The following is a 26,138-nucleotide window of genomic DNA, read 5'->3' as shown; positions in this document are numbered from 1 at the left end:
GCATGTACTTGGGATATACAATATACAGTAATTTGGTGTAGGTTTACAGCATGTACTGGGTATATACAATATACAGTAATGTGGTGTACGTTTACAGCATGTACTGGGTATATACAATATACAGTAATGTGGTGTACGTTTACAGCATGTACTGGGGATATACAATATACAGTAATGTGGTGTACGTTAACAGCATGTACTGGGGATATACAATATACAGTAATGTAGTGTAGGTTTACAGCATGTACTGGGGATATACAATATACAGTAATGTAGTGTAGGTTTACAGCATGTACTGGGTATATACAATATACAGTAATGTGGTGTACGTTTACAGCATGTACTGGGTATATACAATATACAGTAATGTGGTGTACGTTTACAGCATGTACTGGGGATATACAATATACAGTAATGTGGTGTACGTTAACAGCATGTACTGGGGATATACAATATACAGTAATGTAGTGTAGGTTTACAGCATGTACTGGGGATATACAATATACAGCAATGTAGTGTAGGTTTACAGCATGTACTGGGTATATACAATATACAGTAATGTGGTGTACGTTTACAGCATGTACTGGGTATATACAATATACAGTAATGTGGTGTACGTTTACAGCATGTACTGGGGATATACAATATACAGTAATGTGGTGTACGTTTACAGCATGTACTGGGGATATACAATATACAGTAATGTGGTGTACGTTAACAGCATGTACTGGGGATATACAATATACAGTAATGTAGTGTAGGTTTACAGCATGTACTGGGGATATACAATATACAGTAATGTAGTGTAGGTTTACAGCATGTACTGGGGATATACAATACACAGTAATGTGGTGTACGTTTACAGCATGTACTGGGGATAAACAATATACAGTAATGTAGTGTAGGTTTACAGCATGTACTGGGGATATACAATATACAGTAATGTGGTGTAGGTTTACAGCATGTACTGGGGATATGCAATATAGAGTAATGTAGTGTAGGTTTACAGCATGTACTGGGGATATACAATATACAGTAATGTAGTGTAGGTTTACAGCATGTACTGGGGATATACAATATACAGTAATGTAGTGTACGTTTACAGCATGCACTGGGTATATACAATATATAGTAATGTAGTGTAGGTTTACAGCATGTGCTGGGGATATACAATATACAGTAATGTAGTGTACGTTTACAGCATGTACTGGGGATATACAATATACAGTAATGTAGTGTAGGTTTACAGCATGTACTGGGGATATACAATATACAGCAATGTAGTGTAGGTTTACAGTACTGGGGATATACAATATACAGTAATGTAGTGTACGTTTACAGCATGTACTGGGGATATACAATATACAGCAATGTAGTGTACGTTTACAGTACTGGGGATATACAATATACAGTAATGTAGTGTACGTTTACAGCATGTACTGGGGATATACAATATACAGCAATGTAGTGTAGGTTTACAGTACTGGGGATATACAATATACAGTAATGTAGTGTACGTTTACAGCATGTATTGGGGATATACAATATACAGCAATGTAGTGTACGTTTACAGCATGTACTGGGGATATACAATATACAGTAATGTAGTGTAGGTTTACAGCCTGTACTGGGGATATACAATATATAGTAATTTGGTGTAGGTTTACAGCATGTGCTGGGTATATACAATATACAGTAATGTGGTGTACGTTTACAGCATGTACTGGGGATATACAATATACAGTAATGTAGTGTAGGTTTACAGCATGTACTGGGGATATACAATATACAGCAATGTAGTGTACGTTTACAGTACTGGGGTTATACAATATACAGCAATGTAGTGTACGTTTACAGTACTGGGGATATACAATATACAGTAATGTAGTGTACGTTTACAGCATGTATTGGGGATATACAATATACAGTAATGTAGTGTAGGTTTACAGCATGTACTGGGGATAAACAATATACAGTAATGTAGTGTAGGTTTACAGCATGTACTGGGGATATACAATATACAGTAATGTGGTGTAGGTTTACAGCATGTACTGGGGATATACAATATAGAGTAATGTAGTGTAGGTTTACAGCATGTACTGGGGATATACAATATACAGTAATGTAGTGTAGGTTTACAGCATGTACTGGGGATATACAATATACAGTAATGTAGTGTACGTTTACAGCATGCACTGGGTATATACAATATATAGTAATAAAGTGTAGGTTTACAGCATGTGCTGGGGATATACAATATACAGTAATGTAGTGTACGTTTACAGCATGTACTGGGGATATACAATATACAGTAATGTAGTGTAGGTTTACAGCATGTACTGGGGATATACAATATACAGCAATGTAGTGTAGGTTTACAGTACTGGGGATATACAATATACAGTAATGTAGTGTAGGTTTACAGCATGTACTGGGGATATACAATATACAGTAATGTAGTGTACGTTTACAGCATGTACTGGGGATATACAATATACAGCAATGTAGTGTACGTTTACAGTACTGGGGATATACAATATACAGTAATGTAGTATACGTTTACAGCATGTACTGGGGATATACAATATACAGCAATGTAGTGTAGGTTTACAGTACTGGGGATATACAATATACAGTAATGTAGTGTACGTTTACAGCATGTATTGGGGATATACAATATACAGCAATGTAGTGTACGTTTACAGCATGTACTGGGGATATACAATATACAGTAATGTAGTGTAGGTTTACAGCCTGTACTGGGGATATACAATATATAGTAATTTGGTGTAGGTTTACAGCATGTGCTGGGTATATACAATATACAGTAATGTGGTGTACGTTTACAGCATGTACTGGGGATATACAATATACAGTAATGTAGTGTAGGTTTACAGCATGTACTGGGGATATACAATATACAGCAATGTAGTGTACGTTTACAGTACTGGGGTTATACAATATACAGCAATGTAGTGTACGTTTACAGTACTGGGGATATACAATATACAGTAATGTAGTGTACGTTTACAGCATGTACTGGGGATATACAATATACAGTAATGTAGTGTAGGTTTACAGCATGTACTGGGGATATACAATATACATTAATGTAGTGTAGTTTTACAGCATGTACTGGGTATATACAATATACAGCAATGTAGTGTACGTTTACAGCATGTACTGGGGATATACAATATAGAGTAATGTAGTGTAGGTTTACAGCATGTACTGGGGATATACAATATACAGTAATGTAGTGTAGGTTTACAGCATGCACTGGGGATATACAATATACAGTAATGTAGTGTAGGTTTACAGCATGTACTGGGGATATACAATATACAGTAATGTAGTGAATGTTTACAGCATGTACTGGGGATATACAATATACAGTAATGTAGTGCAGGTTTACAGCATGTACTGTAGATTTGCAATATACAGTAATGTAGTGAAGGTTTACAGCATGTACTGGGGATATACAATATAGAGTAATGTGGTGTAGGTTTACAGCATGTACTATGGATATACAATATACAGTAATGTGGTGTAGGTTTACAGCATGTACTGGGGATATACAATATACAGTAATGTAGTGTAGGTTTACAGAATGTACTGGGGTTATACAATATGCAGTAATGTAGTGTAGGTTTACAGCATGTACTGGGGAAATACAATATACAGTAATGTAGTGTAGGTTTACAGCATGTACTGGGGATATACAATATACAGTAGTGTGGTGTACGTTTAAAGCATGTACTGGGTATATACAATATACAGTAATGTGGTGTAGGTTTACAGCATGTACTGGGGATATACAATATACAGTAATGTGGTGTAGGTTTACAGCATGTAATGGGGATATACAATATACAGTAATGTGGTGTAGGATTACAGCATGTACTGGGGATATACAATATAGAGTAATGTAGTGTAGGTTTACAGCATGTACTGGGGATATACAAAATACAGTAATGTAGTGTAGGTTTACAGCATGTACTGGGGATATACAATATACAGTAATGTAGTGTAGGTTTACAGCATGTACTGGGGATATACAATATACAGTAATGTGGTGTAGGTTTACAGCATGTACTGGGGATATACAATATACAGTAATGTAGTGAACATTTACAGCATGTACTGGGGATAAACAATATACAGTAATGTGGTGTAGGTTTACAGCATGTACTGGGGATATACAATATACAGTAATGTAGTGTAGGTTTACAGCATATACTGGGGATATACAATATACAGTAATGTGGTGTAGGTTTACAGCATGTATTTGGGGATATACAATATACAGTAATGTAGTGTAGGTTTACAGCATGTACTGGGGATATACAATATACAGTAATGTAGTGTAGGTTTACAGCATGTACTGGGGATATACAATATACAGTAATGTAGTGTAGGTTTACAGCATGTACTGGGGATATACAATATACAGTAATGTGGTGTACGTTTAAAGCATGTACTGGGTATACACAATATACAGTAATGTGGTGTAGGTTTACAGCATGTACTGGGGATATACAATAAACAGTAATGTGATGTAGGTTTAGAGCATGTACTGGGGATATACAATATACAGTAATGTGGTGTAGGATTACAGCATGTACTGGGGATATACAATATACAGTAATGTAGTGTAGGTTTACAGCATGTACTGGGGATATACAATATACAGTAATGTAGTGTAGGTTTACAGCATGTACTGGGGATATACAATATACAGTAATGTGGTGTAGGTTTACAATCTGTACTGGGGATATACAATATACAGTAATGTGGTGTAGGTTTACAGCCTGTACTGGGGATATACAATATACAGTAATGTGGTGTAGGTTTACAGCCTGTACTGGGGATATACAATATACAGTAATGTAGTGTAGGTTTACAGCATGTGCTGTGGATATACAATATACAGTAATGTAGTGTAGGTTTACAGCATGTACTGGGTATATACAATATATAGTAATGTAGTGTAGGTTTACAGCATGTGCTGGGGATATACAATATACAGTAATGTAGTGTAGGTTTACAGCATGTGCTGGGGATATACAATATACAGTAATGTGGTGTAGGTTTCCAGCATGTATTGGGGATATACAATATGCAGTAATGTAGTGTAGGTTTACAGCATGTGCTGGGGATATACAATATACAGTAATGTAGTGTACGTTTACAGCATGTACTGGGGATATACAATATACAGTAATGTAGTGTAGGTTTACAGCATGTACTGGGGATATACAATATACAGTAATGTAGTGTAGGTTTACAGCATGTACTGGGGATATACAATATACAGTAATGTGGTGTAGGTTTACAGCATGTACTGGGGATATACAATATACATTAATGTAGTGTAGTTTTACAGCATGTACTGGGTATATACAATATACAGCAATGTAGTGTACGTTTACAGCATGTACTGGGGATATACAATATAGAGTAATGTAGTGTAGGTTTACAGCATGTACTGGGGATATACAATATACAGTAATGTAGTGTAGGTTTACAGCATGTACTGGGGATATACAATATATAGTAATGTAGTGTAGGTTTACAGCATGTACTAGGTATATACAATATACAGTAATGTAGTGTAGGTTTACAGCATATACTGGGGATATACAATATACAGCAATGTAGTGTAGGTTTACAGCATGTACTTGGGATATACAATATACAGTAATTTGGTGTAGGTTTACAGCATGTACTGGGTATATACAATATACAGTAATGTGGTGTACGTTTACAGCATGTACTGGGTATATACAATATACAGTAATGTGGTGTACGTTTACAGCATGTACTGGGGATATACAATATACAGTAATGTGGTGTACGTTAACAGCATGTACTGGGGATATACAATATACAGTAATGTAGTGTAGGTTTACAGCATGTACTTGGGATATACAATATACAGTAATGTAGTGTAGGTTTACAGCATGTACTTGGGATATACAATATACAGTAATTTGGTGTAGGTTTACAGCATGTACTGGGTATATACAATATACAGTAATGTGGTGTACGTTTACAGCATGTACTGGGTATATACAATATACAGTAATGTGGTGTACGTTTACAGCATGTACTGGGGATATACAATATACAGTAATGTGGTGTACGTTAACAGCATGTACTGGGGATATACAATATACAGTAATGTAGTGTAGGTTTACAGCATGTACTGGGGATATACAATATACAGTAATGTAGTGTAGGTTTACAGCATGTACTGGGTATATACAATATACAGTAATGTGGTGTACGTTTACAGCATGTACTGGGTATATACAATATACAGTAATGTGGTGTACGTTTACAGCATGTACTGGGGATATACAATATACAGTAATGTGGTGTACGTTAACAGCATGTACTGGGGATATACAATATACAGTAATGTAGTGTAGGTTTACAGCATGTACTGGGGATATACAATATACAGCAATGTAGTGTAGGTTTACAGCATGTACTGGGTATATACAATATACAGTAATGTGGTGTACGTTTACAGCATGTACTGGGTATATACAATATACAGTAATGTGGTGTACGTTTACAGCATGTACTGGGGATATACAATATACAGTAATGTGGTGTACGTTTACAGCATGTACTGGGGATATACAATATACAGTAATGTGGTGTACGTTAACAGCATGTACTGGGGATATACAATATACAGTAATGTAGTGTAGGTTTACAGCATGTACTGGGGATATACAATATACAGTAATGTAGTGTAGGTTTACAGCATGTACTGGGGATATACAATACACAGTAATGTGGTGTACGTTTACAGCATGTACTGGGGATAAACAATATACAGTAATGTAGTGTAGGTTTACAGCATGTACTGGGGATATACAATATACAGTAATGTGGTGTAGGTTTACAGCATGTACTGGGGATATGCAATATAGAGTAATGTAGTGTAGGTTTACAGCATGTACTGGGGATATACAATATACAGTAATGTAGTGTAGGTTTACAGCATGTACTGGGGATATACAATATACAGTAATGTAGTGTACGTTTACAGCATGCACTGGGTATATACAATATATAGTAATGTAGTGTAGGTTTACAGCATGTGCTGGGGATATACAATATACAGTAATGTAGTGTACGTTTACAGCATGTACTGGGGATATACAATATACAGTAATGTAGTGTAGGTTTACAGCATGTACTGGGGATATACAATATACAGCAATGTAGTGTAGGTTTACAGTACTGGGGATATACAATATACAGTAATGTAGTGTACGTTTACAGCATGTACTGGGGATATACAATATACAGCAATGTAGTGTACGTTTACAGTACTGGGGATATACAATATACAGTAATGTAGTGTACGTTTACAGCATGTACTGGGGATATACAATATACAGCAATGTAGTGTAGGTTTACAGTACTGGGGATATACAATATACAGTAATGTAGTGTACGTTTACAGCATGTATTGGGGATATACAATATACAGCAATGTAGTGTACGTTTACAGCATGTACTGGGGATATACAATATACAGTAATGTAGTGTAGGTTTACAGCCTGTACTGGGGATATACAATATATAGTAATTTGGTGTAGGTTTACAGCATGTGCTGGGTATATACAATATACAGTAATGTGGTGTACGTTTACAGCATGTACTGGGGATATACAATATACAGTAATGTAGTGTAGGTTTACAGCATGTACTGGGGATATACAATATACAGCAATGTAGTGTACGTTTACAGTACTGGGGTTATACAATATACAGCAATGTAGTGTACGTTTACAGTACTGGGGATATACAATATACAGTAATGTAGTGTACGTTTACAGCATGTATTGGGGATATACAATATACAGTAATGTAGTGTAGGTTTACAGCATGTACTGGGGATAAACAATATACAGTAATGTAGTGTAGGTTTACAGCATGTACTGGGGATATACAATATACAGTAATGTGGTGTAGGTTTACAGCATGTACTGGGGATATACAATATAGAGTAATGTAGTGTAGGTTTACAGCATGTACTGGGGATATACAATATACAGTAATGTAGTGTAGGTTTACAGCATGTACTGGGGATATACAATATACAGTAATGTAGTGTACGTTTACAGCATGCACTGGGTATATACAATATATAGTAATAAAGTGTAGGTTTACAGCATGTGCTGGGGATATACAATATACAGTAATGTAGTGTACGTTTACAGCATGTACTGGGGATATACAATATACAGTAATGTAGTGTAGGTTTACAGCATGTACTGGGGATATACAATATACAGCAATGTAGTGTAGGTTTACAGTACTGGGGATATACAATATACAGTAATGTAGTGTAGGTTTACAGCATGTACTGGGGATATACAATATACAGTAATGTAGTGTACGTTTACAGCATGTACTGGGGATATACAATATACAGCAATGTAGTGTACGTTTACAGTACTGGGGATATACAATATACAGTAATGTAGTATACGTTTACAGCATGTACTGGGGATATACAATATACAGCAATGTAGTGTAGGTTTACAGTACTGGGGATATACAATATACAGTAATGTAGTGTACGTTTACAGCATGTATTGGGGATATACAATATACAGCAATGTAGTGTACGTTTACAGCATGTACTGGGGATATACAATATACAGTAATGTAGTGTAGGTTTACAGCCTGTACTGGGGATATACAATATATAGTAATTTGGTGTAGGTTTACAGCATGTGCTGGGTATATACAATATACAGTAATGTGGTGTACGTTTACAGCATGTACTGGGGATATACAATATACAGTAATGTAGTGTAGGTTTACAGCATGTACTGGGGATATACAATATACAGCAATGTAGTGTACGTTTACAGTACTGGGGTTATACAATATACAGCAATGTAGTGTACGTTTACAGTACTGGGGATATACAATATACAGTAATGTAGTGTACGTTTACAGCATGTACTGGGGATATACAATATACAGTAATGTAGTGTAGGTTTACAGCATGTACTGGGGATATACAATACACAGTAATGTGGTGTACGTTTACAGCATGTACTGGGGATATACAATATACAGTAATGTGGTGTAGGTTTACAGCATGTACTGGGGATATACAATATAGAGTAATGTAGTGTAGGTTTACAGCATGTACTGGGGATATACAATATACAGTAATGTAGTGTAGGTTTACAGCATGTACTGGGGATATACAATATACAGTAATGTAGTGTACGTTTACAGCATGCACTGGGTATATACAATATATAGTAATGTAGTGTAGGTTTACAGCATGTGCTGGGGATATACAATATACAGTAATGTAGTGTACGTTTACAGCATGTACTGGGGATATACAATATACAGTAATGTAGTGTAGGTTTACAGCATGTACTGGGGATATACAATATACAGCAATGTAGTGTAGGTTTACAGTACTGGGGATATACAATATACAGTAATGTAGTGTAGGTTTACAGCATGTACTGGGGATATACAATATACAGTAATGTAGTGTACGTTTACAGCATGTACTGGGGATATACAATATACAGCAATGTAGTGTACGTTTACAGTACTGGGGATATACAATATACAGTAATGTAGTGTACGTTTACAGCATGTACTGGGGATATACAATATACAGCAATGTAGTGTAGGTTTACAGTACTGGGGATATACAATATACAGTAATGTAGTGTACGTTTACAGCATGTATTGGGGATATACAATATACAGCAATGTAGTGTACGTTTACAGCATGTACTGGGGATATACAATATACAGTAATGTAGTGTAGGTTTACAGCCTGTACTGGGGATATACAATATATAGTAATTTGGTGTAGGCTTACAGCATGTGCTGGGTATATACAATATACAGTAATGTGGTGTACGTTTACAGCATGTACTGGGGATATACAATATACAGTAATGTAGTGTAGGTTTACAGCATGTACTGGGGATATACAATATACAGCAATGTAGTGTACGTTTACAGTACTGGGGTTATACAATATACAGCAATGTAGTGTACGTTTACAGTACTTGGGATATACAATATACAGTAATGTAGTGTACGTTTACAGCATGTATTGGGGATATACAATATACAGTAATGTAGTGTAGGTTTACAGTACTGGGGATATACAATATACAGTAATGTAGTGTAGGTTTACAGTACTGGGGATATACAATATACAGTAATGTAGTGTACGTTTACAGCATGTACTGGGGATATACAATATACAGTAATGTAGTGTACGTTTACAGCATGTATTGGGGAATGTATGTATGGAGCGTGCATGTTGCGGTGTATTTTAATATTAGGTGTGTGCATGTATGGAACCTATATTATCAGATGTGTTTGTATAGAGTGCAGGAGTGTAAGGGGCATATCTGATGGTGAAATTATGGGGTATTAGTTGCCGCTCTGGCAGCTCATGAAATAAGCTAACTTAACAGACGTTGACAACACAGTCTATGATTAAGCTCCACTAGGGGGCGCAAAACGCGTCAGTCAGTTTTTTGCAGTCTCCTTGTCTGTCTAATGTTTTTATGGATTCCGAAAAAAAGTTATTTTTTTATGTACACACTGTTGTGCAGCCTTCAACACTCATAGACCGATCTCACCCCTCAGTGGAAACATTTTAAGAAGTAACATTTTGTCTCCTGTTATTTACAAAAAGATATAATCTCCCTCTCCCCATCAAATGTAAGAAATCCTTTCATTGTTAATAAATTTGTTAGATTTAGCAGTTTGGGGAATATTTTTGTCTGAGTTTAGTCTACAGCTGGAAGCAACAGATTAAAGTGACGCCTAATTATAACACACTTATCATCGGATGAGAGACGTTACTGGCTGTATATTACACCTAGCGTCTGCTACTGTCATATTAGTACGACTTGTCTGTGGTCCCCTCACGGTGACGCTCGGCCACCCTGAGAGACAATTCTTTGTGTTAAACTAAATTATCTCAAACATTTAATGATCCTGACAACTCAAGTGCACTGTTTAAATTACTGAAACAAAAGAATATAAATAATTCCAGGGTTTTTTTTATACTTGGGGGCTTGAAAGACGATTTGTATTATAACAACCAAGCAACACGTCATGAATATACTTATCTAAATCCTAGCAAAAAATGATTTTTTTATCTGTTTAATGTTATTGGAAACTTTTTGTTTATTGAAGAAAATATTTTATTCTAATATAAGTGACTAAGATTCTCTCTGGTAATTCGCGTTTATAGGGATGGAAATGGTCACATATTAAATATACATACATTTTAAAATAAGACTTTATAAAGGGAGATTCTGATAAAAAAACAATGCTCTTTTTTGTTAGAGTATTTTATTTATAGACAAAATCCTTGTAAATACTTAAATACATAGTCAAAGTGTTCCTGTACCACCACTGATGAGGATACAGCTGGGGAGCCAATGAAACACAGACATACGTTTGTATGCTCTAATCCCTTCATCTGTAGCAGAATGGGGGTGTTCCAGGATTACAACCTTGACTATAAGGGGCATATTTATCAAGCTCCGTATGGAGCTTGATGCGCCGTGTTTCTGGCGAGCCTTCAGGCTCGCCGGAAACACAAGTTATGAAGCAGCGGTCTAAAGATCGCTGCTCCATAACTTGTCCGCCTGCTCTTAGGCGGTCGGACAGACATCGCCGGAAATCAACCCGATAGAATACGATTGGGTTGAATGCCACCCCCTGCCATCGGCCAATTGGCCGCAAATCTGCAGGGAGCGGTATTGCACCTGCAGTTCACAAGAACTGCTGGTGCAATGATAAATGCAGAGAGCATATGCTGTCGGCATTTATCGATGTGCAGCGGACATGATCCGCAATATCAGATGTCCGCTCGCACAATGATAATTCGGCCCCCAAGTCTCAATACACATGGTGAAAGAAGGTAATTTGTTTAAAATACAAAACTGTTGGCATTTACTTAAAAAGATCTATTGGAAAACACCAACATCAATACTGGATTGTTTATCGACAACAGCAGAATTGATATGTTTTTGTAGTCCAGGGGTACAAACCTTGAAAAGCCTTTTGTATGTGTACAGGGAGTGCAGAATTATTAGGCAAATGAGTATTTTGACCACATCATCCTCTTTATGCATGTTGTCTTACTCCAAGCTGTATAGGCTTGAAAGCCTACTACCAATTAAGCATATTAGGTGATGTGCATCTCTGTAATGAGAAGGGGTGTGGTCTAATGACATCAACACCCTATATCAGGTGTGCATAATTATTAGGCAACTTCCTTTCCTTTGGCAAAATGGGTCAAAAAAAAGGACTTGACAGGCTCAGAAAAGTCAAAAATAGTGAGATATCTTGCAGAGGGATGCAGCACTCTTAAAATTGCAAAGCTTCTGAAGCGTGATCATCGAACAATCAAGCGTTTCATTCAAAATAGTCAACAGGGTCGCAAGAAGCGTGTGGAAAAACCAAGGCGCAAAATAACTGCCCATGAACTGAGAAAAGTCAAGCGTGCTGCTGCCAAGATGCCACTTGCCACCAGTTTGGCCATATTTCAGAGCTGCAACATCACTGGAGTGCCCAAAAGCACAAGGTGTGCAATACTCAGAGACATGGCCAAGGTAAGAAAGGCTGAAAGACGACCACCACTGAACAAGACACACAAGCTGAAACGTCAAGACTGGGCCAAGAAATATCTCAAGACTGATTTTTCTAAGGTTTTATGGACTGATGAAATGAGAGTAAGTCTTGATGGGCCAGATGGATGGGCCTGTGGCTGGATTGGTAAAGGGCAGAGAGCTCCAGTCCGACTCAGACGCCAGCAAGGTGGAGGTGGAGTACTGGTTTGGGCTGGTATCATCAAAGATGAGCTTGTGGGGCCTTTTCGGGTTGAGGATGGAGTCAAGCTCAACTCCCAGTCCTACTGCCAGTTTCTGGAAGACACCTTCTTCAAGCAGTGGTACAGGAAGAAGTCTGCATCCTTCAAGAAAAACATGATTTTCATGCAGGACAATGCTCCATCACACGCGTCCAAGTACTCCACAGCGTGGCTGGCAAGAAAGGGTATAAAAGAAGAAAATCTAATGACATGGCCTCCTTGTTCACCTGATCTGAACCCCATTGAGAACCTGTGGTCCATCATCAAATGTGAGATATACAAGGAGGGAAAACAGTACACCTCTCTGAACAGTGTCTGGGAGGCTGTGGTTGCTGCTGCACGCAATGTTGATGGTGAACAGATCAAAACACTGACAGAAACCATGGATGGCAGGCTTTTGAGTGTCCTTGCAAAGAAAGGTGGCTATATTGGTCACTGATTTGTTTTTGTTTTGTTTTTGAATGTCAGAAATGTATATTTGTGAATGTTGAGATGTTATATTGGTTTCACTGGTAAAAATAAATAATTGAAATGGGTATATATTTGTTTTTTGTTAAGTTGCCTAATAATTATGCACAGTAATAGTCACCTGCACACACAGATATCCCCCTAAAATAGCTAAAACTAAAAACAAACTAAAAACTACTTCCAAAAATATACAGCTTTGATATTAATGAGTTTTTTGGGTTCATTGAGAACATGGTTGTTGTTCAATAATAAAATGAATCCTCAAAAATACAACTTGCCTAATAATTCTGCACTCCCTGTATATCTGATATCCTTTCTTGTGGCCAATTAGAACAGATATTAAAAAGCTACTGCAAATACCAAGCAATCACATTCAGGACTCTATGGATTAATTCCCATTACATAAATTTTTATTTCCCTCTGCCCCACCAACTCCCACCAACTCCGACTTGTTATTCTGTGACTATTTCTCCTTCAGAAAACAATCACAAATACATTCTGATGCTATATCTAGTTTATTATCAGTAATTCCATATTGATGATTTACCACACAACAACTTTTATATTTCTCAAAATCCTCAAATGGTTTGAGATGTAACAAACTTTCCACAAAATAATGTCTGATAGAGGTCTTAGGGCCTGGAGTTTCCTGTTGTACATTAAAATTGAGAACATTTTGTTTAGACTTTGTTGAGTTTCCTGTTGTACATTAAAATTGAGAACATTTTGTTTAGACTTTGTTGAGGACACTAATAAAAAGCTAAACTCTAATCCCCTAAGGTATATTAAGCGAGCATTATATAGCTAGAAGCACTGTTTAATAAAGAAGACTGAGCACAAGCTAAAAGTGCATCTAGGAGACATCCACACAGCGTGTGCAGTAGCAATAAGTGAAGGCATCGTTGGGGATAATACCTGCGGTCAATGAGCATTGCTTGCTGCAGTTCCCTCTACAGGTTACTTGTATAATATTGTATAACATTTCTACTCACTGCTCCTGCTATATACTCAATCTATGTGCACGCTCCAGTGCATACCTCAGTAAGCTGCCATGGAATGGAGGTAAGTTAAAACAAAGGACACCAAGTGGTATATCTGATAAAAATTACATTGGGTATCTTTTTTTATTTATGTCTCCTTTTAATATAATAAATGATGGTTAATTTTACCTAGACATATTTGGATTCTGATAGCAACCAAAACCCTTTAATATAATTTACCTTTTGTTCTTCATATGCATCTTTCAAACTGATGTAGTTGGTAAGTGCCCTCATGGCTATAGGAAGCTTTCCAATGGTTTTCAGGTCTATCGGCCTTCTGTGAGCAGAGATGATGAGGGGATTCATCCACCAATAAGTGGCTTTTGAAAGCAAATTCACAAATGGCTGAAGAAATCTCACACCTAAATCCTGGAGATCTTCTGGAGGTTTCACCTTCTGCTGGTTTTTAAAAAACACGTATTTCTAAAACACAACACAAATAAAATAAAAATATACTATGAATAGAAGAAATTATTACAATTCCAGAGCACTAAGACACAGCGATCATCTTACCCTAACTCGAATGACATTAATCTCCACTGTCATCAACAGCCCATAAAGAATGACCATCATCGCAGTGATACAGAACCGCAACTGAGGGATGCCAATACCATGTTCACAGTATTTCACTAACTTGATAGTCTTTGCAACAAAAGCCAATACCCAGTAAAGGAAGAGAGCTGTAAAAAAATATAAAGACGGAAATGAGACACTTTAAATTGATACTTTGTGGGACATTTCATCAAACAAGTGTCATTTAACAGTTCCATAAAATATTGTAATGACAGTTAAAAGGTAAGGAAAGATAACCAATTCTCACTGAAGGCATGTTAATATAAAACTCTCCGCTAAGACGAAATTATATAAAATGATCATCCAGCAATGCATGGCATGAGAGTTCTGCTGCATTTACACTTTGTGCTTCGCAAATTTGACATTACTTTACACTTCATATTAAGTTTTATTACATTTAAACTTTGCACTTTATGTTCTGTATTTTACCGCATATATATTCTATATACAGCAGTGTATTTAGAAATGTGATTTCTGATTATGCTTTGACAGTTTCTGTGTATCTTTGTATGATTTGTACTTTGTATATTTATGAGTATCTTTTACAAATTAAATTGCACTTTGTATGTGTTCTATTTAAAATAAAACTGAAAAACCGACAGGTTCAGTTTCTCAGAGAGATTTGTTACTTTCTTTGGAGCATATGATCAAATATTTTATAGTTTGGAGAGAAAATATAGTGCAGACTTCACATGGGCAGAGCTTACTGATTTTATTAGAGAGAGATTTCTTCCATAAAAAAGTAATGAAGCACTCTGGGATAGAGAAATTAACTGGAAAACCCCTTGGATTTATATAAACTTTCAGTTTACAGCAAATACAAATTAAACTGAAATGTTTTCTTTACAATTTAACATTTTTTACCACTAGTTTAGTATATATCAAAATATAAATATGTTGGTTAAATAAGAATATTTTGCACATTTTTAGCAAACTTCACCTGCTTACAGCTGACAAGATAATTCAGTGAGACCAGCTTGTGTAAAATGCTTATAGCATTTCATGAGAATTGTGAAAGAACTTCAGACATACCGTGAGAACTGTCCTGTCCCTTCCACTTTCTGAAGCTGTTTTATTTTACAATAGAGAGTTCAATATCATTTGTAAAAGATACGCAAAAATATACAAAGTATGATCCTAATTGGTTAAAGTAACATAATGAGTAACATAATGAAACAATCATAATGTATCTACATCTATTGAATACAAATGCGAAAGTACAAAGTTTAAATGCTATTATACTGAAAGGATCCAATCTGAAGTGTAAAGTAATATAAAGTACAAAGCACAAAATGTAAGTGTAACAAAGCTCTCATGTCATGCTGGGCTATAATGCATTGTGCTTGTGTTTTCTTCACATACAGAAATACAAAGAACACCCCTTAGAGTAGTATAGTAAAATCTGCCTGTCTAGAATCTTGTGAGAGATCTTACAGTGCTGGGGGATCATTTTAGGTAATTTCATCTGAGCACACAGCTTTATGAGAGACATTTCTCTGGGATTTCCAGGTTCCACCATTTTATTTTATCATTCAGTGAGTTCAGCCCCTGTGAAGCCTGCACTATTATCTGTCTCCAACCTCTGTGATTATCTTGTATCTAAGCCTCTGCAAACTGCCCTTTTATTTCAGTTCTTTTGACAGACTTGCAGTTTAGCCAATCAGTGCCTGCTCCCAGATAACTTCACGTGCACGAGCACAGTGTTATCTATATGAAACACATGAACTAACACCCTCTAGTTGTGAAAAACGGTTAAAATGCATTCTGAAAAGAGGTGGCCTTCAAGGTCTAAGAAATTAGCATATGAAACTCCTAGGTTAAGCTTTCAACTAAGAATACCAAGAAAACAAAGCAAAATTGGTGATAAAAGTAAATTGGAAAATTGTTTAAAATGACATGCCCTATCTGAATCATGAAAGCTTATTTTGGCCTAGACTGTCCCTTTAAGTATGTAAAAAGTTAGATTTTATTTCTCTCTGACCCTGTTACAGGTTGCTGTTATTAGTAAAAAAAAACACATCTTGCCAGTTTTGTTTGTTCCCGAACACAGTTGTCTCCTATATGACTCAAACGCACAATAATAATGGAATCTGGAGCTGGCCCATATGTGATCATATATATGATTGGCTGCAATACATCAGTCTAAGACCAAGGACATGAACTCTGGGGTGTGTTTTAATTTTGTCGGTGAACTATTCATATGGGTTAAGGTGACATAAAGCCAAGTTTGAACTCTAAAGTGATGCTTTTAAAATAACTAGAAACCATTTTTGGCAATAAAAATCAGTGTTTCTGCACACAGCAAGCCTGGCACGTGCACAAACATCCAATGATTTCATTTTTAGCCAATTTAGTGATTTCAGTTTGAGTAGCACCCCCCATTTTTTGTTTGCATTTGCACTCAGCTGGGGTGATGTCCCAAAACATAACAAAGGAAACAAATACGATATCCAGATACATAAACAAACAATAATGTTTACACAATCTACACCTGATTTAATTAAAATGTCAAAATAGTGAATAAACCACAGTTTTAAACTATGCTTGAAAATAGCATATAGTTATCAGACTTAAAGGGACAGTCTAGTCAAAATTAAACATTCATGATTAAGATGGGGCATGTAATTTTAACAACATTCCAATTTAATTTTATCCTCCAATTTTGTTCTATTGGTATTCTTTGTTGAAAGCTAAACCTCAGTAGACTCATAGGCCCCTATTTATCAAAGGTCTTGCGGACCTGATCCGACAGTGCGGATCAGGTCCGCAAGACCTCGCTAAATGCGGAGAGCAATACGCTCTCCGCATTTAACATTGCACCAGAGCAGCTGGTGCAACGCCGCCCCCTGCTGACTCGCGGGGAAATGGGCCGCCAGCAGGGAGGTGTCAATCAACCCGATCATACTTGATCGGGTTGATTTCCGGCGATTCCTGTCCGCCTGCTCAGAGCAGGCAGACAGTGTTATGGAGCAGCTGTCTTTAGACCGCTGCTTCATAACTTGTGTTTCTGACGAGCCTGAAGACTCGCCAGAAACACGGCCCTTCAAGCTCCGTAAGGAGCTTGATAAATATGGGCCATATGCTAATTTCTAAGCCTTTGAAGGACGCCGCATTTTTACAGTTTTTCACAGGTAGACAGCGCTAGTTCATGTGTGTCATATAGATAGCATTGTGCTCATGCACATGGAGTTATTTAAGAGTCAGCACTGATTGGCTAAAATGTATGTCTGTCAAAAGAACTGAAACAAGGGGGCAGTCTGCAGAGGCTTAGATATAAGGTAATCACAGAGGTAAAAAGTATATTATTATAACTGAGATAAGGGAAAGTCTGCAGATTATTAGATACAGGGTAATCACAGAGGTAAAAAGTATATTAATATAACTGAGATAAGGAGCAGTCTGCAGAGGCTTAGATACAAGGTAATCACAGAGGTAAAAAGTATATTATTATAACTGAGATAAGGGAAAGTCTGCAGATGCTTAGATACAGGGTAATCACAGAGGTAAAAAGTATATTAATATAACTGAGATAAGGAGCAGTCTGCAGAGGCTTAGATACAAGGTAATCACAGAGGTTAAAAGTATATTAATATAAGTGAGATAAGGGGCAGTCTGCAGAGGCTTAGATACAGGGTAATCACAGAGGTAAAAAGTATATTAATATAACTGAGATAAGGGGCAGTCTGCAGAGGCTTAGATACAAGGTAATCACAGAGGTAAAAAGTATATTAATATAACTGAGATAAGGAGCAGTCTGCAGAGGCTTAGATACAAGGTAATCACAGAGGTAAAAAGTATATTAATATAAGTGAGATAAGAGGCAGTCTGCAGAGGCTTAGATACAAGGTAATCACAGAGGTAAAAAGTATATTAATATAAGTGAGATAAGGAGCAGTCTGCAGAGGCTTAGATACAGGGTAATCACAGAGGTAAAAAGTATATTACTATATCTGAGATAAGGGACAGTCTGCAGATGCTTAGATACAGGGTAATCACAGAGGTAAAAAGTATATTAATATAACTGAGATAAGGAGCAGTCTGCAGAGGCTTAGATACAAGGTAATCACAGAGGTAAAAAGTATATTAATATAAGTGAGATAAGGGGCAGTCTGCAGAGGCTTAGATATAGGGTAATCACAGAGGTAAAAAAGTATATTAATATAACTGAGATAAGGGGCAGTCTGCAGAGGCTTAGATACAGGGTAATCACAAAGGTAAAAAGTATATTAATATAACTAAGATAAGGAGCAGTCTGCAGAGGCTTAGATACAAGGTAATCACAGAGGTAAAAGGTATATTAATATAACTGAGATAAGGTGCAGTCTGCAGAGGCTTAGATACAAGGTAATCACAGAGGTAAAAAGTATATTAATATAACTGAGATAAGGGGCAGTCTGCAGAGACTTAGATACAGGGTAATCACAGAGGTAAAAAGTATATTAATATAACTGAGATAAGGGCAGTCTGCAGAGGCTTAGATACAAGGTAATCACAGAGGTAAAAAGTATATTAATATAACTGAGATAAGGGGCAGTCTGCAGAGGTTTAGATACAAGGTAATCACAGAGGTAAAAAGTATATTAATATAACTGAGATAAGGAGCAGTCTGCAGAGGCTTAGATACAAGGAAATCACAGAGGTAAAAAGTATATTAATATAACTGAGATAAGGAGCAGTCTGCAGAGGCTTAGATACAAGGAAATCACAGAGGTAAAAAGTATATTAATATAAGTGAGATAAGGGACAGTCTGCAGATACTTAGATACAAGGTAATCACAGAGGTAAAAAGTATATTAATATAAGTGAGATAAGGGGCAGTCTGCAGAGGCTTAGATACAGGGTAATCACAGAGGTAAAAAGTATATTAATATAACTGAGATAAGGGGCAGTCTGCAGAGGCTTAGATACAGGGTAATCACAGAGGTAAAAATTATATTAATATAACTGAGAAAAGGAGCAGTCTGCAGAGGCTTAGATACAGGGTAATCACAGAGGTAAAGAGTATATTAATATAACTGAGATAAGGAGCAGTCTGCAGAGGCTTAGATACAGGGTAATCACAGAGGTAAAAATTATATTAATATAACTGAGAAAAGGAGCAGTCTGCAGAGGCTTAGATACAGGGTAATCACAGAGGTAAAGAGTATATTAATATAACTGAGATAAGGTGCAGTCTGCAGAGGCTTGGATTCAAGGTAATCACAGAGGTAAAAAGTATATTAATATAACTGAGATAAGGGGCAGTCTGCAGAAGCTTAGATACAGGGTAATCACAGAGGTAAAAAGTATATTAATATAACTGAGATAAGGGGCAGTCTGCAGAGGCTTAGATACAGGGTAATCACAGAGGTAAAAAGTATATTAATATAACTGAGAAAAGGGGCAGTCTGCAGAGGCTTAGATACAAGGTAATCACAGAGGTAAAAAGTATATTAATATAACTGAGATAAGGGGCAGTCTGCAGAGGTTTAGATACAGGGTAATCACAGAGGTAAAAAGTATATTAATATAACTGAGATAAGGAGCAGTCTGCAGAGGCTTAGATACATGGTAATTACAGAGGTAAAAGGTATATTAATATAACTGAGATATGGAGCAGTCTGCAGAGGCTTAGATACAAAGTAATCACAGAGGTAAAAGTATATTACTATAACTGAGATAAGGAGCAGTCTGCAGAGGCTTAGATACAAGGTAATCACAGAGGTAAAAAGTATATTAATATAACTGAGATAAGGAGCAGTCTGCAGAGGCTTAGATACAAAGTAATCACAGAGGTAAAAAGTATATTAATATAACTGAGATAAGGAGCAGTCTGCAGAGGCTTAGATACAAGGTAATCACAGAGGTAAAAAGTATATTAATATAACTGAGATAAGGAGTAGTCTGCAGAGGCTTAGATACAAGGTAATCACAGAGGTAAAAAGTATATTAATATAACTGAGATAATGGGCAGTCTGCAGAGGCTTAGATACAAGGTAATCACAGAGGTAAAAAGTATATTAATATAACAGTCTTAATTATGCAAAACTGGGGAATGAATAATAAAGTGAAATTATATATCTTTTAAATGGACATTAATCACTAAGAGCTAGATTACAAGTAGCGGGCTATAGTTAGCACAAGTCACCATAAACAATATCACAACAGTGTTAACTTGTGCACTTATTACAAGGTAAAAGGAAACACATTCACTCAAGCGCAAACAAAATTAACGTGTATCAGGTTCTCAGGTGTGTTAAATTCTAAGCTTTAGCCCATATTTATATTAGGTGTAGCTCAGTATTCTCATGAAACTAGAAACTATTTGGGCCTCTTGTGTCAGTTATGATCTAGATTGGCCCTAACTATATCAACAGGTGTAGGAGTTTTTAAATGATACCTCTTTCCCCTAATCTGGTTATGGTGTTGTTTGGGTGCATTCCCTATAATGAGAGGGTCTCATTAAATATTAGCTGTTCCTAGCACATTTAGGTCATTGAACATCTCACCTTAACAAATTTATCAGTCAAATAGCAAGGACAACTAACAAAAAATAAGGAAAAAAAGATAAGAACACTGTAAAATATACATTACTAGTCGGTGACTTAGTTTTTTTGTTTTACTGTAATAGTAGTTATAATAGAGAGGGTCTACGTGCCAAGGGGCAGGATTGATCATTCTGTGATTATGTTAAACAGATTATAGATGTTCTCTATTGTGTTATCTGGCATTCTGTAACTATTTTTTATGCATGAAGGGGGATTGTCCCTGAGAAAGTATAAAATGTGTGTGCAACGTTTAATAAAGAGTTATTCCTTTTGGTTTTACTTGAACTGGAGTCCTGTCTCTTGTTTCAGGTAAAGGGCTGGTGTCAGCTATATATCTGCTGGAGGGGTTTGGAGAGCAGGAGGCAGCGTTTGGCAGAGGTACCAGGCGGTCCATCACAATTGGTGGTAAAAGGTGGGATGCTTCCTGCAGCATGGGACATCCAAACCACCACCAGATTCGAGGTCTGGCTATCAGGAGAGGAGCGGAACAGACACCAGCAGCCATGGAAGAGGAATTTGGAAGGCTATTGTGAGAGATACGGGCACAACTCAGAGGGCCAGTGCCAGAGCAGGTCCTGCTGGAGTGGTATAACTCCGTCCGCCGGCAACTCTGGAAAGAAGCACTAGACCATGAACAGCACTGCCAGAGAAAGATTCTCCCCTCCCTCCAAGAAAGGTACTGGGCACAGTACGACGTGCAGACATTGTTCCTGGGAAAACAACTGCATTAATAGTGCACCGCTGAGCTGAGGAGGCTGATCTGGGAATGCAGCTGGACGAGAGCTACAGAGCCCTCCGCTGGTATAAGCCCAAGTGTGCCCCTGGACAGTGGATGACAACCCAATGGAAGGCTTTGGCTGCCTGGGGCTGTTGTCTGGAAAGATGTCAGTGGACCCTGACTTCGGAAACGACACCATAGACTACAGATGCTTGTTTCTGGGCATGTCAAAATTGTGCTTGGCTCAGGACAATTTGCAGGCTTTGGCCATTCAGGAATGGAAGCTGGAAAACACCTACCAACGGCTGCTAGACTCTGCTCAGCAGCCAGGCGCTCAGTCCCCAGAACAACAACAAGTATTGGTGCACATCCAAACACTTAAGTCCACATATTTATAACATTTATATATGCTGCAAAAAAAAGGTTTGTTTGCTAAATATTCTTAATAAAATTGGGATCATTGTCACGCAATATTATTAACATATATTTATCCTGCAATTTTTTTTGCCTGTATGCTTTTAAATAAAGTTTGGATCTTAGTCACACAATATGGCCATATTCTATTCTATTCTATTCTATTCTATTCAATTCTAATATTCAAATACAGAATTCCAACACTGCAGTACTATGCCTCAAATCATGACTGCACAGAATGAAACTTACTAACTTTATACATATACCACAATAACATTGTATGGAACACACCTGGGCAGGGTGGTGTGCTTTAACCAAAGGGATTTAGTCAGCTCCCTATTTAAGAAATACAACAACAAGGGGGTTTGGTTAAGCACACCAAAAAACATTTTATATATTAGCACACATATACATAGTGATTGTGGTGTATATACTGTATATAAAGCTAGTGAGTTTCATTCTGTGCAGTCATGTTTTGAGGCATAGTACTGCAGTGTTGGAATTCTGTATTTGAATATTAGAATTGAATGATTCAGCCCAGCAAAGCTAAACTGATTAGTGTTAGGACCAGTCTATTTTGGGACACCTTGTAAGTGGTGACTGGCTTAGCAGAATATGGCCATATTGTGTGACTAAGATCACAACTTTAAAAATGTAAAAGCATACAGGCAAAAAATTTTGCAGCATAAATATATGTTATAATATTGCGTGACAATGATTCCCGATTATTTTAACAATTTTAAGAATATTTAGCAAGCAAAAATATTGTTTGCAGCATATATAAATATGTGGACTTAAAGGGACATGAAACCCAACATATTCCTTTTTCTTCTTTTTCATGTTTCAAATAGAGCATGTGATTTTAAACAACTTTCCGATTTACTTATTTTATTCAATTTGCTTCATTTTCTTGGTATTCTTTTTAGAAGGAGCAGTTATGCACTACTGGGAACTATCTGAAGACATCTGGCGAACCAATGAAAAGAAGCATTTTTGTGCAGCCACCAATTAACAGCTAACTCCCGGTAATGCACTGCGACTCCTTAGCCTACCTAGATATGCTTTTCAATTAAGGATACCAATAGAATGAAGCAATCTATTTAATAGTAGCAAATTAGAAAGTTGTTTAAAATCACATGTTCTTTCTGAATCATGAAAGAAAAAGTTTGGGTTTCATGTCCCTTTAAGTGTTTGGATGTGCGCCAGTACTTGTTGTTGTTTTGTAATTATTTTGGTCACTTTGACAGCACTCACACAATATGTGTGCTAATATATAAAATGTTTTTTAGTGTGCTTAACCAAACCCCCTTGTTGTATTTCTTAAATAGGGAGCTGACCAAATCCCTTTGGTTAAAGAACACCACCCTGCCCAGGAGTGTTCCAGACAATGTGATTGTGGTATATATATAAAGCTAGGGAGTTTCATTCTGTGCAGTCATGATTTGAGGCATAGTACTGCAGTGTTGGAATTCTGTATTTGAATATTAGAATCGAATGATTCAGCCCAGCAAAGCTAAACTGATTAGTGTTAGGACCAGTCTATTTTGTGACACCTTGTAAGTGGTGACTGGCTTAGCAGAATATGGCCATATGGTGTGACTAAGATCCCAACTCTATTTAAAAATGTAAAAGCATACAGGCAAAGGTTTTTGCAGCATAAATATATGTTAATAATATTGTGTGACAATGATCCCAATTTTATTTTCACAATTTTAAAAATATATAGCAAGCAAAAATATTGTTTGCAGCATATATAAATATGTTATAAATATGTGGACTTAAGTGTTTGGATGTGCGCCAAAACTTGTTGTTGTTTTGTAATTATTTTGGTCACTTTTGCAGCACTCCCACAATATGTGTGCTAATATATAAAATGTTTTTTGGTGTGCTTAACCAAACCCCCTTGTTGTTGTAGCTCAGTCCCCAGACTCTAAGACTCCACTAAGCCTATTACTGTCAAGAGAGGGTCTACGTGCCCAGGGGCAGGATTGAGCATTCTGTGATTATGTTAAACAGATTATAGATGTTCTCTATTGTGTTATCTAGCATTCTGTAACTAATGTTTATGCATGAAGGGGGATTGTCCCTGAGAAAGTATAAAATGTGTGTGCAAAGTTTAATAAAGAGTTATTCCTTTTGGTTTTACCTAAACTGGAGTCCTGTCTCTTGTTTTGAGTAAAGGGCTTGTGTCAGCTATCTATCTGCTAGAGGGGTTTGGAGAGCAGGAGGCAGCGTTTGGCAGAGGTACCAAGTGGTCCATCACAATTGGTGGCAAGCGTTGGGATGCTTCCTGTAGCATGGGACATCCAAACCACCACAAAATTCGAGGTCTGGCTAGCAGGAGAGGAGCGGAACAGACACCTACAGCCATGGAAGGAGGTTACGAGAGATACAGGCACAACACAGAGGGTCAGTGCCAGAGCAGGTCTTGCTGGAGTGGTATGACTCCGCCGGCAACTCTGGCAAGAAGCTTCTGTTGCCTGGAACTATTAGGATATAACAGTTTACATCTCTGAAGACCTGGCTGAAGTGTCTGCAATAGGGCCGGGTGACAGTGTGCTCAACCCCCCTCTACCTGCAGCTATGGAAGAAGAGCTGCTGTGACGCATGCAGCAAAATACTTGTCCATCTAGACAAAAATGTTTCTGCACAGGGTGAGATGGGATGGAGGGATACATCTGACCCACAGCTGGTGGGGGGTCCGGGGGATGGAGAAGTCATTTCACCCCCAAAGGGGCACCAAGAGTCCAGGAACCAGGGAGACAGTCCCAGAGAGATGTCTCCTACAGGAGCGTAGGAAGCCGTTCCCGCTCCCCAGCGGTGATATGAGGATTCGGGGGTAAAAGCAGCCACCTATGATCCCCAGCAATAGGAAGTGGATCCAGGAGATGCAGCAGTTGGCTCATCTATCCGGCAGGAATACAAGGATCCGGGAGTGGAGAAAGCCATCCTCCCTCCCTAGCAAGAGCCCAGGAGCCTGGGAAACAGTATTGGTGATGTTTCTGCCCAGCAACTGGAAGGGGGTACAGTAGATGGAGCAACCAGCTCATCTCCCCAGCAGCAGCAGCAGCAGCAGAAGTCCGGGAACCTGGAAGCCACTACCAGAGAAGCGTCTCCTCACCTGCAGTATGAGGATCCGGGAGCGGCAGACCCCATTTTCCAGCCACAGCCACAATTTGTGTTTCTGAGAGATGGAGCGGGCAGCTCACTTCCTCAGCTTTAGTGCCAAGACCACACCAGGGATGTATCTTTCCACCGTCTGGTGAGCCTCAAGAAGCTCTGGTTATCAGCCCAGCGCTCCAGCCCTGGTACGTGCATCCGGGAGACTGGGTAGTCAGCTCAGCTTCCCAGCAGCAGTGTATTTTTCCGGGAGACAGGGCAGTCGGCTCAGCTCCCCAGTGGCGGGATTGTGTTGTGGGGTTTTTCTGTCCGACTAAAACAGGTCCAAACCAGTTGATGGTATGGGACCTGGTTATTCTCCT

At 37.7% G+C, this 26,138-nt stretch overlaps 1 protein-coding gene across 2 annotated transcripts in view; it reads right to left on the bottom strand.

The window, feature by feature from the left end:
- Positions 1-26,138, bottom strand: part of ABCC9 (ATP binding cassette subfamily C member 9) — a gene marked incomplete in the record, with an annotated part of 749,052 nt that overhangs the window by 528,453 nt on the left and 194,461 nt on the right. For both annotated transcript variants that reach the window (XM_053719116.1, XM_053719117.1), the window contains 2 exon segments: positions 14,605-14,847; positions 14,938-15,104. In XM_053719116.1, coding sequence (XP_053575091.1) covers positions 14,605-14,847; positions 14,938-15,104 — 410 coding nt within the window.

Source organism: Bombina bombina, chromosome 6 (genome assembly GCF_027579735.1).
Source record: "Bombina bombina isolate aBomBom1 chromosome 6, aBomBom1.pri, whole genome shotgun sequence".
In the NCBI taxonomy this organism is placed as follows: Eukaryota; Metazoa; Chordata; class Amphibia; order Anura; family Bombinatoridae; genus Bombina; species Bombina bombina.
The sequence above is the reverse complement of the archived record's forward strand: the minus strand, read 5'-3'. Positions and strand labels throughout refer to the sequence as shown.